At 40.0% G+C, this 19784-nt stretch overlaps 2 protein-coding genes across 3 annotated transcripts in view; one reads left to right on the forward strand and one right to left on the reverse strand.

Moving 5' to 3' along the window:
* The window catches only part of ERCC8 (ERCC excision repair 8, CSA ubiquitin ligase complex subunit), a 30610-nt gene extending 22926 nt beyond the window's left edge, over positions 1 to 7684 (reverse strand). The window contains exons 1-4 of one of the 2 annotated variants that reach the window (XM_054397776.1): positions 7608 to 7684; positions 5670 to 5765; positions 5427 to 5528; positions 910 to 1033 (exon numbers count right to left, since the gene is read on the reverse strand). In XM_054397776.1, coding sequence (XP_054253751.1) covers positions 910 to 1033; positions 5427 to 5528; positions 5670 to 5765; positions 7608 to 7684 — 399 coding nt within the window. Of the gene's footprint in view, positions 1 to 909; positions 1034 to 5426; positions 5529 to 5669; positions 5766 to 7607 lie in introns of those variants that run through there. The other variant, XM_054397777.1, reaches the window with a different exon arrangement.
* A 283-nt stretch (positions 7685 to 7967) lies between these two features.
* Positions 7968 to 19784, forward strand: part of NDUFAF2 (NADH:ubiquinone oxidoreductase complex assembly factor 2) — a 60690-nt gene continuing 48873 nt past the window's right edge. The window contains exon 1 of the mRNA XM_054397990.1: positions 7968 to 8094. Within this exon, the coding sequence (XP_054253965.1) occupies positions 7968 to 8094 (127 nt within the window). The remainder of the gene's footprint in view (positions 8095 to 19784) is intronic.

Raw genomic sequence — 19784 nt, forward strand, 5'->3', positions numbered from 1 at the left:
TCCATGATTTGGTGACAGGACAGGTCAATCAACAACCTTCACATCACCTTTTAACTGATGCTCACAGAACCACCTGGAAAGCAAACTGAACTTTATAGTTATGAGAAGATTTAGTAACTATACACACAGCTTCACACCTCACAAAAACAGAAGTAAAAATTTATTCCCTATGGTGTTCCTAGGATAACAGGCCTCTTATTATTTTGAAATTCTTTCACTATGAATGAAACAACATTCAAATAGCATCAATGTAAATCCACTAACACATTCATGCCAGAAAGAGGATAAACTGCACTCAAGAATTCATAGTTCAACAATTAGATGCAAGGATTAGTGAGCCAAAGTAACCCAAAATCCTTCAGAATCTGTTTACTTGAATAACATGCTACATTGGTTTGCATTTTCTTTATGGTTTTTCTAATTCTCCAACACTTGTTAGAAATGGTGTCTCTAGTACTTACAATAGCAGAATTTTGGACATAATGAACCTGAATGCCAAAACCACCAGTTTTCTTCAAATGCACCTTGTTTGCTAAAAATAATTAGCCTTACGGAACATTACCATTATGCTAAACGATCCCCAAGAACAAACTCCAGTACAGTTCTTGCTTGACAAGTTCACATAACAAATTCAACTCGCTGTACTCCCATTCACAGGAAAAACAGAAATGAATTGTCCCAAGGGATTCAAGCTCTTGTAGGGTTTGGATATTCAGGAACAGGTACACACCAAGGTATGCATGAATGCCAGAACCACACCACCCTGATGCTGCACCCACACTCCTAACAGAAGTCTGGTCTTCATCCTTATGAATGGTCGGTCCTGTGGAGCTCTGGGAGAAATGCAGACGTGGAGTGAATAATATGTATATACAAGGAAGACTGCAAGCTGTAGAAATTCTCTCTTACTTGTAAGGTATTTGTATCCCATATTTTCAAGGTTTTATCAAATGAACTAGATGTAAACATGCCAGTGTCATGAGGATACCACTGGACTGTCTCCACACTGAATTTATGTGCATCAGGATGGCTCCTAAAAAACAAGGAAAAAATTCCAACTGGTTAGAGTTTTGATAGTCACTTTTAATTCCCTTCATATTTGATGACAAGTTTAAAATAATTTAAAGGTTTCTAAAAACTTGTACTTAAATTTTCAAGAAGAACCAGTTGCTTTGGTGCCTCGATTTCCAATTGACCAATGTTAATTTCTTTGAAGAGCCCTTGTTTCAAGAAACTACAGATCATTTACCTTTCCAAAACATGGTATCTGTAGCATCTCAAGTTAAGGCATTCAGTCTGAGACATAAAAGGCACTAATATCTCTTGAATTTTTTTAGTTCTAAAGTTTAAAGATCTAATGTTTAAAGTGAAGACCGAAGACAACAAACCACTTATGCTTGTGGAAACCCAATGTCTTAGAAATGGATCCACTGAAAAATACAATCATATGCAATTAAAAGTACACAACTATTAACTAGTAACTACAGATACGCAGTCACTGGAAACTCAAGTATACTGCATTTAATTATTACTGCAAGTCAATTATTTTTGCATTTAGAAACGAAAGAGGAAGAACAATATGAAACTTTTAACTCAACTATGCATAGTAACATTATGTAATATAATTAATAATACATGAATAGGGAAGAATGGATACCAGAACAAATCTTGACAATTCCAGCATATGATTCAACCAACCAGGCTCTGAACAGTACAGGTCACTTCACACACCTGCTAGGCTACTCATCAAAGCTGGATCACTGTGGATCGAGCTTCAGGGCCCAAAACTCTGCTGCCAGACTCAGGAGTACCATTAACCCTAGGCACCATCAGTCTCCCTCACTCACTCTCTCTCCCCACTGGATTGGGATAAAGAAGAGAATCCAAATGGCAAAGCTAAGAAAACTTGTCAGTTTTCAAAACATCAAAGACATTTTAATAATTAAACAGAAACAAAACAACCCAGAAAAAAAAAAAAGGCAACCCAAACAGGCAAAACCAACTACGAAGTCATGTAAAAGCAATGGGTTAACCAACAGTCATCCAGACCAAGCAATTGCAACTCCTAAACAGTTCCCAGCTCCCCACCAACCATAGTTTTATTGATGCACATGGTATTGAATGATATGGAATGTCAATATCCCTTTAGTCAGTTTCGGTCAGATGTCCCAGTTGTGTTCCTTCCCAGCTTCTTGTCCACCCCCAGCCTATTTGCTGAGGAAGCAGAGTGAGGAACAGAGAATGCCTTGACACTACACAAGCTCTGTTCAGCAACAGCTACAACAATGTGTTACCAAGACTGGTCACAAATCCAAAACATATACCACCATACAAGCTACCATGAAGAAAATTAATTCCATTCTAGGCAGATACAATGCAAATATAAAAATTGTCCAACTGCTTTCAACTGCAGGTAGTGAAAGGCTCACAAGATTTCTTCACTTCGGCTCTTGCCCTTTTTGAATTGTTCTCTCAAGTGCCCTGGCCTCCACAGAGGCAACTGTTGCCCGAGTATCACTGCGTAAATGCAAACGCAGATATTCTATATAGATCCGGCACTACAGCTAAGCTAATAAATCTTTCTGATTACTTTGGTTGCTAGAAAGCACAGAAGAAATCTTTAAACAGAGTTAGCCTGAAGCCAGCACTGACCATACTAAGATCCATTGAGCAACTCCTGAGTTTAGTTTAATAACTCCTGCATTACTAATCTCTCTGGTGTAGCCTGGAATGGTCTGTAACTTGCCATGGTGCTAAAAATCAACAGATTTTGTACACTTATTTTACAGGGAAGTAAAACTAAAAATCTTCACTACCTGCAGTTATCAGGAAATCAAGCCTGATTCATCATCAGCTTAATGCCTGCAGAGAAGCATTTGAATGCACTGTGAAGAAAAATCTAAACTCATGGAGCTAATTACCCTTGGACAACAAATCTAAGTGCAGAACACTGGATTATATTCAATAATGCACCAGAGTACTCAATTCTCCCATAATCCAGAGGTCTGAGGAACAAACTAAACTCTACAGGAATCACCTTTGATCTTACTAGGTTTAGTACTGACCATATGCCCTTCAACCTGGCTTCACATCTCAGGGTTACATGTTAATGTCACTTCATTCTACATGCATATTTCCCACATTCTCCCCTATTCAGAATATGCCAACCTTTTCTACCAAACAAAAATACTGAATTAATTCTACAGTTACTAAGTTCACTGCCCTTAACTCTTCCTACACTGGTTTTGTTTAGAGAAGACTACCCTACACATAATCATCAGATATTTATTACCCAAAAACTGGTACAGTCCAGCTCGGATCATATGGAACCATGTACAGCTCTGTATTGACTCCCAGTGCAACAAGGAAACTTCCTGGGTTGTTTGCAATAGCAGCCCTACATTATAGATGAGAAACAGTGGGTAAATCTAAGCCTACCATCAGGAATTATCTCCTCTGATGTTCTAAACTACCAGACCCTTAGCAGGCCCAATCCAGAGACTGTTCAGAAATTGCCTCAAAAGACAACTACTAAGAGCTTACTCTTTAAGCAACTTTGATACCAGAGTTGTGTTATGCCCTGTAAATTTGGAACACAGGCAGATGTTTGCAACATGTCATTATTATGTGCTTCAAAGACAGGAGCCAGATAGTCAGACCTGAAGTGTTTCTTACTTGTAATTAAAAATTATGATACCAGGAACTTTACATGAATTCATATATCTGAAGCTGTATCTGTAGCTAATTAGCTGCAGCAAGTATTTAAACATACTAGGAAGCTACACTAATATTGTGAATAAATAGTCGAGGCAAGAAACCTACTATGGCCACTTTAAGTAATAACAACCTTGTAATTTCGAACATTGTGACACACAGTATCAGATTCTACTAGTACAATTTATGCCTTTATGCAACTGAAAAGAAAAATAAGATATATCTATGCAAACTAACACCTACTCAAGAAACAGACCAAGAACAACTATGCTCATAAACAGATTTTAAAGCATGGCATATTTCTGCTGGTGTAACAAGTTAAAAATGGCATGATTCTAGCATAGACTCACCAGGCTTTATGGTGTGTCTTCTCAGCACCTATTTCTTCAGCTCGCTGTGTCTGTTTCAGAAGTCATTTAGGTTTTGAGACTTGGAGATGTTTAGTCATTACTTGGGTTTACTTACAATTTTTTAATTCAATTTCTTTAATAAATTCCAGCTATCAACACTTACTAAATGCAGCTTACTTGCATTAGATTCTGTTCCTACCAATTTGTTTTCATACATGCTCTATTACCCTTTTTCTTTCTTATGTCACAAGACACCACTTCGGCCTTTTATAGTTACAAATCTGCTCTTGTTCATCTTACTCATGAAGCTCTTAGACCTCAAATAATGTGAAGACTTGAAAAAAATAAGAGGAAAACCTAGCTACTAATTATCTACACAGCAGGATGTATCTTAGTACAAGTCTCAAATAGAGACTTCATCTACTAAACAACCTTACTATTTAAACACAAGGGAAACCCAGCTTTTGCAAGAAGAATTAGTGCTTGTAACATACCAATTTCCATTGCCTGCAAGAAAAGCCTGACAAATCAATAAAAGCTTTTGAGTCTTTATAGAGATTACACACGGTATGGTAGTATCCTGCTCTTCAGAAAAGTATATCCCGTTTTTGTCAGTAACACATCTGTCTTCATTCAAACATGTTCTTCAGGAGTTCTATACTAATTATTTCTGTATCTGATGAACACTTACAGAACTTAAAATAGCTATTAGTAAAGCTGGGAACAAGGAGAAGGGAAATAAAAACCAAGAACTGCAAATGTGGGGGTTTGGTTTGTTTGGTTGGTTTTGGATCAGATGAACAGTGTCATGCAAAGATAATTTTCCTTTTGCCTAAGCACATAATTATTCAAAGACACATATATTACATATATTTGGGGAATACCAGGAATATTTCTGCAACAGTCCCAAAACTACTTTCTCGTAGTTATTGGCACAGTCATCAAATTCCAATATGAAACAATAATACTAACAAATGAGGAACTGTGACCTGGGGAAGGCTTAGGGGCTTGGGTTTTTGATCTTTTTTTTTTTCCTTATGTTACAGTATCTGAATGACATCCTAGCTCCAACATTCTGGTGATATCAGAGGATAAATGTCAAAAGCAGACAAATCAAGAAAAAAAATTAGATCCTGCTACTTAATAAATCATAAATCCTCACAAAGCATCTTGTTTTTGGTGTTTTTTTTTTTTTACATGCCAGAAACTACAGTGCATCATGCTAGCCTTCAAAGATTTCTAGCACATTTTTATACAGTCTTTTTATCCTAGAAATAAGGACACACATTCATTTGTGAGTTTAAAGCTAGTCACACAAAAGACATCACCACATCCTTCTAACAGAAATTTTTGAGCACTTACCTTCCCACAGAACAAAGTGCTTTACATGTGTAACTTGGTTTTCTGCTCAAGTTTTCAAGGTCATAAAGGACAATAACACCATCTGATCCACCGGATAACATGCTGAAAATGTTAATGAAGCGCAGAAGTTACAAGACTCATGATATCAATATGCTCAGTAAGCATATAGATCTCTTGATTCTTCAGTAGGAAAACACTGTGAGGTACTTGCATACATTTTTACCAACTAAAGTATATACTTACTATCTTCCCTCAACAGGCTCAATATCAAGGGTGTTAATACCACTCCCATGTATTCTTTCCACATCTCTATCTTTATTTAATTCCAAGCTTAGAACTCTAAAAAAATAGAAGAGCAAGAAATAGAAATATGAATGAGAACAACAGAGTTGAAAAACGATATAGCTCTGAACAGTTTAAACTGTAATTTTGTGCTTCCTCAATGAATGTATTTTTTATAAAATCATGATCGGCAGACATGATATTGGTCTGGAAAAAAGCCTTGTGAAGTTGGCAGAAGAGATATCTTATTCTTTGTTGTTTAGAAGGTAAGAAACCATTAATTATACAAAATAGGCCCAAATAAATAGCAATACTGCATTTGACCTCAATGTAAGAAAGAAAAACTGGAATGCAATTTGAAAACGCTAAGTTAAAGAAATGCTAAGAAGCGGTTGTAATCACAACAAATACTAGTTGCTTGAAGCCTCATAGGGTACCAGCCTTCCAAGCTTCATCCTATTTGGAACTACGGCCACCTAGTGGAGAGATTCTTTTCAGTTTAACAAATTACAGCGATTTCCTTTAAGAAAATAATGCTTTTGTGTTATTTTTCTGTAACATCAAATAAAAACCTTACAAGACAAATTTTTCTCAGCTATAGTTTTTATTTTATACTACTCAGTAGTAGCCTGTCTCTTCAATTCTGCTAATATTACGTAGTCAAAGAGATACAGATTCCACTTCCTTAACGCTATTCAACATAAAATTAGCATCACAACAGGATCAGATCTTCTTACGACACTATTTTGTAAAAACCACTATCGACAAAAATGTAACTAAGTAGATAACTGAAAAGGTATAAGGCGAAGTACTCAGATTCAACTTGGGTGGCAAAGATCTTGATTTGAGAAGCTCAGGCTGTTACAATCAGTCTCCCAACTGCATGTCTGTAGGCATGCTGCATAAGCAGCAAGTAATTTAAGCACGTTTAAAAGTTATGAAATAAAATTATGCAAGTCACCTAAAATAAGAATTTTTGACATATACAATACCAACAGATAAAACGTTCTGAGTTCATGACTGAATTTTAGTGATGCAATAAATGTCCCTAAGTAAACGTTAACAACATATGACTTCAAATTATAGCTATAAATAATCTATAATCTTCAGAAGTGGATTTGTTTTTCAAGTAAAAACTAAAATGCTGAAGCTATAAACCTAAACCAAGACAAATCCTTCCTGTTTATGGAGTTGCATACACAACTGACCTGAAGCTGCCTTTCTTGGATTTAACTTGAAATACTACTGCAACATTTATTCCCTGTAAGTAACAAATATTATCACTTTATAACTTTTAGCAGGGATATTAATAAGCCTCTCTACGCAGTCTCTGCTTTACACAAAAGCTTTTGGGAACCTAACACAAGTCCAGCTTGGCATCTGCTGCTTCTGCAACTTGCTTACAAGCCAAGTGGGAGGAAGAAGAAACTGATGGGAGCACAAAAGCATTACATGAATCTTGTTTCCTCAAAAGGCAGAGCACAGCCGCATGCAAGTGGAAGTATATGGTGAAACCGTTAGTACAGTACGGACAGTATACTGAGGTACGGTTTATTGCCCTCTGCTTATTCGGCCTACCTAAGCACTATTACTCACGCAGGACTGCTAATTCACGTGTGTAAACAAAAAAAACTCCACAGAAAACCCAGGGACAAGGTAGGTGGAGGCTTCTTCTGCCGAGCGCAGTCCGGCTCTAGAGACTTTTGCCTCCTCCGCGCTCGCAGCGCATAGTGGAGCAGCGGCGCGACATCTCAGGCCGATCAAGCTCAGGCCTGGCGACGGCTCCCCGTAAGGGCGGAGTCAGAGACTACCGCCCCGCGGATCTGAGGCGGCCGCTCCAAAGCCTCCCCACACAGCGCGGCCCCATGTCGGTCTCGGCTCCCCAACAGCCCCCACTACCTCCGCGTGCACTCGGCTCGGCGCAGTCGCAGTGGATCATCGAGCCCAATCTGACGGGCCGAAAAGAAGCCCAGCATGGCCTAACAGCAAAGCCAAGCAGCACCACTCCCCCATCTTGGGCCAGGGTTGGCCGTGATTGGCTCAGGGCAGCCTGACCTCCACCAATAGCGAGCGGCGTTGCTCATAGGCCTGGGGCCGGTGGGTGGGGCCAAGTAGGCCTGGGGCGCCGCTGAGCACAGGCAGCTGGACGGGGCGGGGCTGTACAGCAGGGCTGGATAGCACGGCGCGCGCGTGTGACGTAACTCGCTGGAGGTAAGGCCAGCTGGTGGCGGCGACCTTGGCTGCGGAAGTCTCGGCGGGATGAGCTGGCCTTGGCAGGTACTGCGCGCCCTGCGCCTGCGGCTCTTTGGACCCGTCAAGGAGCTGGTGGGCACCGACCAGTTCGGCAACAAGTACTACCGGGTGCCTAAGCACGAGACGCGCGCAGGTAGGCACGGGGGCACCCCCGGTGGGCCAGTGACTGTCGTAGCTGCTGCTGATAGGTGAAGGTAAATGTTCGCGGGGAGCCGCTGGTGAACGAACGCCCTGGCTTGCTGCCGCAGTCCGCCTCCCGGGAGCTTCGGGCGCTGTTGCGGAGACACCCTGAGCCTCCGGCGGAGAGCGGCGAGCTCCGGCAGAGCGCAGTCTTGCGCTGTCGGTGAACATATTGCAGCTGTCTGCAGCCGTGGCTGCTGCCTGGTCGTAAAAAACAGCGTCTTCTAAGTGAGCGAAACGTGGATACAGCGGCTGAGTGAACCGCGAGTGGGCGCGTGGTGCGTGTCTCGCTTCTGAAAACACGTTCAGTTTCTCAGTAAACTGGTGCACTACTGAAAGAAAACCCTAAAGCTGGTCATCAAAAGATTTCAGAGCTGTCACCCGCTAATAGGTAGGTAGACAGGCAGGCAGCAAAACCCAGATGAACTCTTTTGGTAATTCAGGGCACCTCTGCACGTTTTTTCAGTGAAGTCGTGTGTATTGCCACTGCACTCCTGAGGGAAAATAAGTTTTCTAGCTTCCTGCCTGTGTTCCAGGAGCCTAGGTACTCTTATGCCGTGTTCTTTCATCATTCTGTATAGATGCAGCACAGCTTCCCTGAAGGTGCCTAAATGGACATGCGTGGTTGGTGACTGTGTTGTTGTCTGCAGTCAGCAGGGCTGTTTGGCTGCTGCTGCCCAGTAGTGAAAAAAAGCGACTTCTAAGTGATGGAAAAGATGTAGCTTTTTATATTTTGCAGTCCTCTTTCCTCTTGAGCAGGCTTATTCTCTGCTTGCTGTACTCAATACGTTTTGTGTGATCCCATCAACCAAAGCACCCCTATGCCATGGAGACTTTCTACTTGATCGTCTTGTCACTACAAGGGGATTCAGAAAATCCGAGGCTCTGCAGTCACTTAAATCAGTACCCTTCCTAAAAGAAAGGGAGGGAAATCTGTTTCTGAAATGTATAACGTCTTCGGGGATTATTTTGCCTTCAGAGCACTTCCCTGGACCTGTTTTGCTGTGTAACTTCACAAAAAACTGTCAGTGCCTTAAAGCAGGTCTACCCATACAGGTGTGTCTGGGAAGAAGATGTGAACACTGTTTTGTCAGTAGTGTGTTTTTCTTCTGGGTTAATATCATGGTATAGCACCTTCAGGCTTTCTCCAAATTTGCTTTCAGCTTTTGGCCTTCTCAGTGTTTGGGTTCTTGGTGGCTTTGAGGAGTATACAAAAGGCTTTTAACATACAGGAAGCAGTAAAAACTGCAGTCAGATTTCTTATGTGTGATAGCTGCACTGTTGCTTCTTACTTACCAGTAAAAATTACTTATTAGAAAAGCTGGCAGTCTTTTTCTCAATATTTGAATTTATACTGGCATGCCTTTTACAGTGAAAGTACTCTGCTGAAAGTTTTAGGCTTGGCTCTGTATTTAGAACTTAATTATACAGTGGTTGTAGTGCCAATAAGGTGGCAAGGGAGGTGGGATGTAGCTATTGAACTCAGTAGGATCACAGTATAAGAGGCTTTTATAGTTAGTAGTGAATTGAAATAGTTGTAAGAACAAGACCTATTAGACTTTATTTTTCCCAATTTTTCTTCAGTTGAACTGCAGAATTACTGAGTATAGCACTTCAGAGGTAAAGCTGCATTGATTCTGTTTTGAGTAAGGAAGGCTCTCTCTTTAATGCTATGGAGTTACTGGATTTTCTTCTTTCTTCTGTTTTCTTACTTTCTTTATCTTGATATGTTGAATAATCTGCACCACCAGCATGCACTGATGCACTGTTTTACTGCCACCCAAAGGGAAAGATCTCATCCCACTATTTTTTTTCTCACTGCTGCTAAATTTTCACTGTCGTTTGTCTGTCCTTCCTGTAGAAAGTGTTAATGGAAAAATAATCATCATTAAAAGGACTTGATGAAGAATAAACTGCAAGCTAGAACAGGCACAGAAGTAGGGATGAAGAGGATGAACTGTTGAATAGTATAAGGTTATATGAGATCATAGAATCAACCAGTTTGGAAGAGACCTTCAAGATCATCCAGTCCAACCTATCACCCAACCCTATCCAATCAACTAGACCATGGCACTAAGTGCCTCATCCAGTCTTTTCTTGAACATATCCAGGGACACCAACTCTACCACCTCCCTGGGCAGCCCATTCCAATGGGCAATCACTCTCTCTGTGAAGAACTTCCTCCTAATATCCAGCCTATACCTCCCCTGGCGCAACTTGAGTCTGTGTCCTCTTGTTCTGCTGCTGGTTGCCTGGGAGAAGAGACCAACCCCCACCTGGCTACAACCTCCCTTCAGGTAGTTGTAGACAGCAATGAGGTCACTCTGAGATGTCTTGAAACAAAGTGAAGAGCTACAGCTTTTACCATCTTTAGTACTTTCTATCATTAAGGAGGGAGGGGAATAGGTAAAATGAAAAAAGCTTCCTTCAGGGAAAACAGGCTTCAATAAATTCAGAAGCTAGATAGGAGAGATCCTGTGAATGTCCTAAGAAGAATGAGTCGAAAAGTATGAAGGACAATTCGTACCTGTATCCCTTCCAAATGTTCAAGGCACAAGTACAAATTACTCTAATATGAATGAAGGCTAAGAGTCTAGCAATAAATTAACCAAGGTAAATAAGGGGTTTTCAGTGACCTTGAAAGACAGAAACCCTCCATGATTCAGATTAACTGGCATGGGTGCTGGAGAACTAGATAGGTTCTTAGAAAAATTGTTTTCTGAGTGGCTCATGCTTACATGTAGACCTTTTTGTGTGACAAATTTAGGAGAGTGGATTATGAATTTGCTATGTAGGCACATAGCTGGTTGAAAACTGCTCTGGGAGTAGTCAGTAATGTTACTTTGTCAGCCAGAAGGGATTATGCAGAAGGACCTACTAGCTGTCTACTGACGAGCACAACCACTCAGAATTTTTATTAGTGATTTGGATGAAGAACGAGAAAGTTTTTTTATTAATTTGATAGCCAAACTGTTCAACATAAAACAAAGGTTTTGCAAGATAATTTTTTGAGTATTGGTGGAAAATTAATAAAGTAATTTTAGTTTTACGTGTCTAATGTTAACGAAACGTGTAATTTGAATTTTGAGTAGTGAATACAAAACTAAGTTTTAAAAGGCTGAATTGTTTTTTATATGAAAATAATGGTATTGAGAAAGTGCTGGTTCGTGGTGTTTTCTGTCGCTTGGGCAGTTTTTAATCTCACAGCTGGTAATAACTGGCAGGTGCAGGTTTGTCCAGATGATGGCAACGTTGTTTCAGGAGCAGTGGATAAGTACACCTCACTGGGTGTTCCTTTCCAGTGAGCCTACATAACAGAGAACCCTAGCTCTTAAATAATTCCACATCTGTTTGTACAGAAATAAAACTTGCTTTGCAGGCTGCTAGTTCTAAGGACAATACTTCTGGAATGACAAAATAGCTTTTTAGTCTGAGTGATACATTATGCGGCAAAGCAATTACACTGTGAAGAGCTTATTGCAGATTATGAAAGTGTTAATATTTAATGAAGTGTTTGGGTGCAGTAATATGTTTTTCATTCAGCTGCCAGAAGTGAACTGGGAACAGGAATGGTATATTCGTCTTGCTAACCAGGAATAGCAATAAGTAGTCATAGAGACAGGCAGTAACTTGCATGTTAACTGTTGATATGGCCAGGTTTGATATTCAGTCTGTGAGTTAATATTAAATTGAGATGTTGATCTTGTTGAATTTTGCCTGCTAGCATTAAGTTTTGTGTGCTTTGTGCTTGTTACTTTTAATTATTATAGGTTGTGTTCAAAAAACTGTTTTGACTCTTTCAATAGAGATGTGTTAGGAGGTGATGATTTGTGGGGTGGGGAGTGTGGTAGGGTGCATTGAGGTCTGTTTGATGGACAAAATATTAGACAGTTAAAAAATATATTTAGTTTCCTTGTATTAATAGCTTTCTTTTGCTGTGTATAGAGAACAAAAAAGTATAGTACTGAACAGATATGTAATTTTAGTACCTGTAAAAATGGTAACCAATTTCCTTAACTGTTCTGATTTAAACAGTTGCCACCTGGAGGGTTCAGAATAACAGCCTTTTTGGTAGTTGTTACAGAAATGTTTCATTAGAAATACCTGTTTTAAGAATTACAATAACTGTAGGGTACCTGTGCTGTCTTGATAAAGTTACTTGCACTTTGTTTTCCCATTTTATGTTAAAAAGTGATTTGGTGTCAATAGTTAGACTGTGATTCATCACTACATTGTTCCATTGTATGTTAGAACACGTCAGCCTGTTGTGGGTTTGCATTGACAGAAGAAAGACAAACTGTCCTAAAAACAGCTTTGTTCCCTTCCTATGAAACCGTAAGTCATCTTGCCCGTATTTGATCCTTGGAATGTAATCATTAGAGCTATGAACATTTTGAAAACATGATCATGATATCTGTCAAGATTGCTGGCATATTGTTGGTTGGTTTTAGTTTCATTATCCTGAAATACAAGGAGAAATCAACCTATTTCTCAGGTTCCAAAGGAGGCAAAAATCCATAATTAATGTGCATAAGAACAAATCACTTGCTCTTTATGTAGCTTTAGGGTTTGAAATTGTGTGGCAAACTAAAGAACAGGTTTAACTTAGAAGTGTTGTTGCATTACAGATAAGATCCCAGTGTCTGCCTGTCTTGGAGTCTCAGGACTCTTACTGAAACTGTTTGCCTCCTTCAGTGCCCCAGTAGGGACTTCCACTGAAACAAGTTCAGAAAGTTAAAATATAGATTAGTTCAATTTTTAGAGGGACACACAAAACAGATTTGAGATTGCCACTGATGAATACACTAACTGCATCAGGCTTAAGTGAATAAATTCTGGGTAACATCTGCTGAATTTGGAGACAAAAGTCTTTCTAATAGCACTGACATGTAATACAAATGCCAGCAAAAGTTAAGCCATATATTGAAGGTGTAGTTCTTACCAGGTGTCCCTGTTGGGTGGAGGAAAAGGAACACAGCCCTGTTGACCATCCCTATCTCTGCTAAATCTTCAGTCTTTGCACCCCAGAGAGGTATTTCTCTCTCTCTCTTTTTTTTTTTTTTTTTTTTTTTTGGGTATATATCTGAACCCCAGATTTGTCTGCTTTCTATGTAATGTTTAACATGATTTGGAAGCAGAGTTAACAGTCACATATGCTTAGCATATACTCATTGCCTCATTACCATATTTAGGGATGTAAACTTAAATTTTGGAGTTAATTAGGCAAAGGTCTTTGCTAGGCACTATAGCCTTCCAAAATGTGTTTTGTAGCTGCTTCTTTTTGTTGTTTTAGCCTTGCCTTGTTAGTTCAAGCCAAAACAAGACCAGCTTATCTTCACAAGAATCCCTCCTTCAGCCTGTTGTCAGGCCAGCTCTGCAGATTTTCATTCCTAGGGATAACATCAGCATCTCTTGGTTGTAAGCATCTTAATCTTTCTCCAAAAATGCACTAAATTAGCCTGGATTCCTGTAGCATGGCAAGCTGAGCAGTTATCCCACAATACATGGTCCAGGAAACGTTTTTCTAATATGTATACAATTCAACTCATATTTGTATGAATTTGGGTTAACAAGTTTATAATTCCTGTGCACATGCTTGGTTAGTTGCTGATTATCACATGAAAATCTTCAATGTCCACTTTTGCTGGTACCTTATTTGATGTATGTTTTCTAAGCAACTGTTTATTACGGTAAAACACGATTGAAAAGAAAACTAAAGCATTTGAATAAAAGTGGTGAGGCTAGATAATTATTTTAAGAAGATGATAGAATAGAAGGCTAAAGAACTGAAGAAAAGATTGCAGTTAACAAAATATAGTAAAAGAGAGGTTGAATAAAAGGAGCTGAGGAAGATTGGCATGCTACCCTGTGGGCTGCTCTAACCTTTTCAGTTTCTCCTAGAGAATAGAGAAGGTGGTAAGGATTTAGGTGTGGCATCTGATTTGTACAGTAAGTTTTTTGTATTCTTTTTATATCTTTAAAATACCAAGCAACATTTCTTTCATGAGAGGCTTGATAATTTTAAGGTCAGGTTTGCAGAGATAATAACTGCTTTGCTTTGAGGGAGAGCAAAGAGTCAGTTTAATGCTCTGCATCTGGCTACAGAAGTCACACAAAAAGGAAGAACAACTAAAAATGAGTGTGACAGATTGAGGAAATGGAGATTATGAGGTAGGGAGGTAAGAATCTTAATTTCTAGTTGTCTCTTGTTTATGGTCCTGTGCATGTGAAATGAAATGTGTTATCATTTCACCATTATTGAAGTGAAGGACTAATTTGACTAGTCTCTATGTAGATGCTCTGGAGACAACAGATGCCATCTAGATGATATGGAGGCACCATTAAGGGGAACTCCAGTCAGTATGAAGTTTGCTTTTGAGGAGAAGAGGTCAAAGGAAGGGTGTATTCTGGTGGATTTCTGCAGGCAGTGATCAGTGTAAGAGTTGAAAATGTCACAAGCTTTGGAACTCATGAAGCAAATGGCCTGATTGATATTTTTGCATCAGTAGGAGGGATATCGGACTCAAGGATGAAGAAAAGTTGGCCTACAGAACTACAGCCAGAATAGAGAAATATACAGCACTATGCAGCAGATGTCCACCTGAGCAGCACTCTGAAGGTAGTAGCAACAGCAGACCTTAATCCAGCAGTACCCTCCCTCTTTGAAAATGGGTTGCATTGGTCCCTGATACCCAGAGATGTTCATTACCCATGTAATGCTTGTGGCATGTGTTTGTGTTTCAGCTAACTTAAAACCACGAACTGTAACTATTTGATGTGAGTAATGTGCTAGAAACCCTGGAGTGTAAAACTGCCAAAAACCAAACTGTGGTTTCATTTTCTGCAGAACTACGTGGCTATAGTAAAATTAACATCTAGGCTTATTTCCATGGTGAACTAAATCTCTGGTCTTAAAGTTATGAGAAGCTAGTATTTCTGGGGAAAAAAAAAAAAACCCAGAGCAATCTTCTTCCTTCATCTGGCTGCTCAAGTTTGTCTTCTAGCATGGGTCTTTTCCCCTCCATTATTAGAAGTGTTTGTGCAGCCTAGTGTTAAATCCGTCATCTGCTTAACCTAGTACCCTTCCTTTATTCAGTGAGAGTAGTTACCTGGTCATGGCACTACATCTGTAAGGATTTAAAATGCATCCAGGCATGAGAACAAGTCTTATCTGCTACTTTCAGTGGCTCTTCTAGCTTGAAATGCTATTTGAACTACTAATCCTGGTTCACTGTGAAGCAATTTTGGTAATTCTAAGGAATCAAAGCCTGTACTGTTCATTTTAACCTATATGTAAGTCACAAGTGGAGATTTGCAAAGTACTGTGTTTTTTTTTTTTCTTAGCTCATATTTAATAGCTTTTTACCACTGCTACCATGTAAAACAAAATTCTGACTTAAACCTAGTATAGTGATTATAAAATAATCAAAAAGAATAGTTTTAGAAATAAGTTGTCGTTATCTGTCTGGGATAACTATTTTTTAAACTAAGTGTAATAGTTTTGTGTTTCTGTAAAAATTTCTTCAGGTGAGAGAGAGTTTTCTCTCCTGTGAAAACATACTTGATATTGTAATATGGATAACTCCTCTCTTTTAAAATTTGCTTAATCCATTCCTGATTGAGAACCAGGAATACAGTGTCCATGTGCAAATCGTGGCATTGCTTCTGTGCAATGCACCAAAATTTCCTAGGTTGCTCTTGAAATAGTTGAGCGGGAAAATGACAGGTAGTGTTTGAAGTAATCCGCTGTTTTTGTGAAAAAGAGATGCTGTTTAAGCAGTTTCTCAGCTGGAAAACGGGCAGCAATTGGATTGAGGTCTGAACCAGATATTCAGTAGTGTGGGATGAAGTCCAGAAGACTGAAGTCAGGATCTCTTGTGAACCTGGAGCTGAAGTGAGGTTGTGTGATGGTTTTAGTGCTATGTCTTTAAAATTTTTCACAGATCTTGAGCAGAAAGTAGTAAGAATGTAAATAAATCACTGCTGGGTGTAAAAAAGAAAAATAAGAATTATTCTAAATAATTCCATTGGAGATATAGAAAGCTTTAAGATTCAGTTCTCAAAACAAAGGTCAGTTCTCTCTGCTGCATTCTAGCAGAGTGTTTCTGCTCTTATCTTCTGCCTTTGCTTCGGAGATAACACGGCTCTTGACCTTGAACACTAAGTTCTAACAACCTCTCTGCTTCTTGCTTTTCTTCCTTTTGCCAGGAGGGTCTGGAGAAGGCAGGGAAGGGGGAGGCAGAGGGATAGCTTTCCTGACTTTGGCTAGGAGGGTTTTGTGCTGTTTCTGTTAATTATACATATTGGTAAATACTGTGAATACTGTTTATTTATACATATTCATTGCATTCCATTGTAGTTTTTGCTTGTAAATACAGCTTCATTTGCTTCTGAACTGAGTTAGTCTGGTGTGGTTAACTCAATAGGTTCACAGAAGTTTGCTGGTGCTGAAAGGTAAAGATCTTGTCCTTTCGTTACTTCCTCTCCCTCAAGCTGGCAGTAACCCTCACGAGACTGGTTGCTGTTCTAGTTTAATTCAGTACAGTAGAAAAAGTTGAGCAAGTGGTCCCATGAGCTGTGAAGGTGGGACAAAGGAGGAAGGTTTAATCTTTGTGCTAAAAGTGGAGTGGGAGGTGGGGGAACCCAAGAGACACATTCCTTAATGCATAGCTTAAACTTCAGTGTTTTCATCGGATTACCTATGAGATTCTGATTTTTGGTTTGTGCTGGAACAAGCATGGATCTGTTTTTATGACAAAGAAGTGATAGCTTTGCTTAAGTAAGTTTAGTGTGATTTTTTTGGTATGATCATGGAGTTTTGGCAGGTATATGAAACACTTTCCCAGTCCTGGAAGAAGTTTGTCATCAGAAGTTTGCTAAATTGAGGATTTTAACAGACTTTGTAAAAAAATTTCTCTCAGAGGAATGTATACTAATCATAGAAGCTTTTTGTCTGGAAAAAAGCTTTAAGATCAAGTCCAGCTATTATCTAACTCTGCCAAGTCTGGTGCTAAACCATATCCCTTAACGCCAGATCTATACATCTTTTAAACTTGTCCAGGGATGGTAATTCAACCACTTCCCTGGGGAACCTGTTCCAGTATATGATAACACTTTCAGTGAAGAAGTTTCTTCTAATATTTAACCTAAACGTTCCCTCCTGCAACTTGACGCCATCTCATCTGGTTAGGGAGAAGAGACTGACCCCCACTTCAGCACCAACCTTCTTTCAGGCAGTTGTATAGAGCAAGATCATCTCTCAGCCTCCTTTTCTCCAGACTTAAAGCACCTCAGTTCCCTCAGATGCTTTTCATAAAACCTCTTCTCTGGACCCTTCACCAGCCTTGTTGCCCTGGACATACTCTAGAACCTCAGTGTCTTGTAGTGAGGGCCCCAAAATTGAATTACAGAATTGTGTCAATGGGAAAAGACTTCTAAAATCATCATGTCCAGCTAATGCCATCACGGCCATTAAAACATGTGCCAGGGTGCCACTCAATGTCCTTGTAGTGAGGGGTCCAAAACTGAACACAGCATTCAAGGTGTGCCCTTACCACAAGGCATGTCGAGTATGGGGACACAACCAGTTCCCTGTTCTTGCCAGCTGCACTATTCCTCATACCGGCTAGGATGCTGTTGATCTTCTGGGCCACGTGGGCACACTGCTGGCTTATGTTCAGCCAGCTGTAAATCAGCACCCCCAGATCCTTTTGTACTGGGCACCTTTGTAGTACACCTGTCTATGCCATGAACTGCCAGCTCTTCCAGCGAGTTCTCTGATAGACAGTGTCAAAGGCTTTACTAAAATTCAGGTAGACTACATTCACAGCCTTTCCCTCATCCAGCTGGCTGAATACATCGCCAAAGAAGGACATGAGGTTGGTCAGTCAGGGCCGGCCTTCCAGGAACCCATGGTGGCTGGGCTTGTTTCCCTGGTTGTCCTGCAAATGCTTCGTGAATGCACTCAGGATGATCCATTCCATAACATTTCCAGGTACCAAGATCAAGTTGACAGTCCAGTTCTCTGGATCCTCTTTGTGGCCCTTCCTGTAGGTGGGTGTTACCTTGGCAAACCTCCAGTGGTTTGGGACCTCCCCTGTTAAACAGAACTGCTGATAGATAATGGAAAGTGGTTTGACAAGCTCCTCCACCAGTTCCCTCAGCACTCTTGGGTGTATCCCATCTGGCTCCACAGACTTGTGAGCATCCAAATGCTGTAGCAGCTGTTAACTGCTTACTTCTGGATTATGAAAGCTTTATTCTGCAATCTGTCTTCCAGCTCAGGGAGCAGAATACCCTGAGGGTAAGTGTTCTGACTATTAAAGAGTGAAGCAAAAAGTACCTCAGCTGTCTCCCCATTATCTCTTACAACAGTGGCCAGATTGAGTTCTAGCTGGACTTTCTCCTTTCTAATATTCTCTCCTGCATGACCCATCTAGATCCCTGTACTATTGAGTTACCTTTCCCTTCTTCCAAAGATGGCAAACTCCTTTTGGTTGCTGTGTGGTGAAATATGTTTGTGTACAGTTATTTCAAATTATTGATGTTGTCATAGGGAAACACCCTGCTGCAGGGCTACTTCAAAATTTGCTGTAGTGCTGTGCAAGAAGCCATCTCTGTAGTCTTATGTTATCTTCCTGGCTATTGATTGTAGCACTGCTATTGTAGCACTCTTTCTCCTATCCATATAGCTTAGGTTTATTTGCAGTTACTGTTATTTTATTTGTAAGTGAGCTGATGAGCCACAAACCGTTGGCTTGCATTTCTCAGTGCCTGCTTGTTCACTAGGACAGAAGGATAGTGGCACATAAGAAGAGGTACCATAGATAAGCATGTACAGTAGTGGTCATTCTTATTAGCAAAAACATAAGCTTCCTGCAGCCTAACTGATGTTTTTTTGTACTTCATGGCAAGATAAAAGATCAAAGAAATTTTTTTTAATTAGTTTGTGGATATTCATGAAGTTCTCCTGTCTAGACAAGGAGAGAGAAAATAAATTTATGTTGGTTGAAACAGATAGAGTTCTACCTATCTCAGTCAGAGAGATAAGGGGACAGTTTTCAGAGGAGTTTGAATATTAAGTAGTTGCATGAAGGCGGATAATTATTAATTACCCTTACAACAATGATTAATAATAAAAATATTAGTATTGATTAATAATAAAAATATTAGTAATGCTTTATTAATGAAATATGCCAAAACTCGTTAAATAGGATCATTGTATGGTTGGAATATATATTTACAATGGGAATATGCAGTCTTAGGGCAAAATACAAACAATTTTATGCAAACTAGGAGGCAATAACTTGGGAAGAGAAGGTCCCTGAGAGCCAACAGTGCTCTACTACAGCGGGGGGGAGGCTTGGCAATAAATTAATTACTCACAGCTAGTTTTACCCACATGGGGATGCTGCTGCTGTGTGTTAGCTTTAGGGCGCTTTCGTAAGGCGCTATCATGGCAGATTGCTGGCAAGAAGAGTTTACCACGTGGTCCCAGGCTGATCTGGCTTCAGCAGATGGCAGGCAGTCAACAATGCTCTTCGCGACAGGCACTTGCTTGATTTCTGGGGAAACTGAGGCACAGCACGGTTCTAGTAGCAAGGGGAAGCGGGCTAGGTGGATCCGGCTTCTAGGCTTGTGGCT

The sequence above is a fragment of the Indicator indicator genome, chromosome Z (genome assembly GCF_027791375.1).
Source record: "Indicator indicator isolate 239-I01 chromosome Z, UM_Iind_1.1, whole genome shotgun sequence".
NCBI classification, from domain to species: Eukaryota; Metazoa; Chordata; class Aves; order Piciformes; family Indicatoridae; genus Indicator; species Indicator indicator.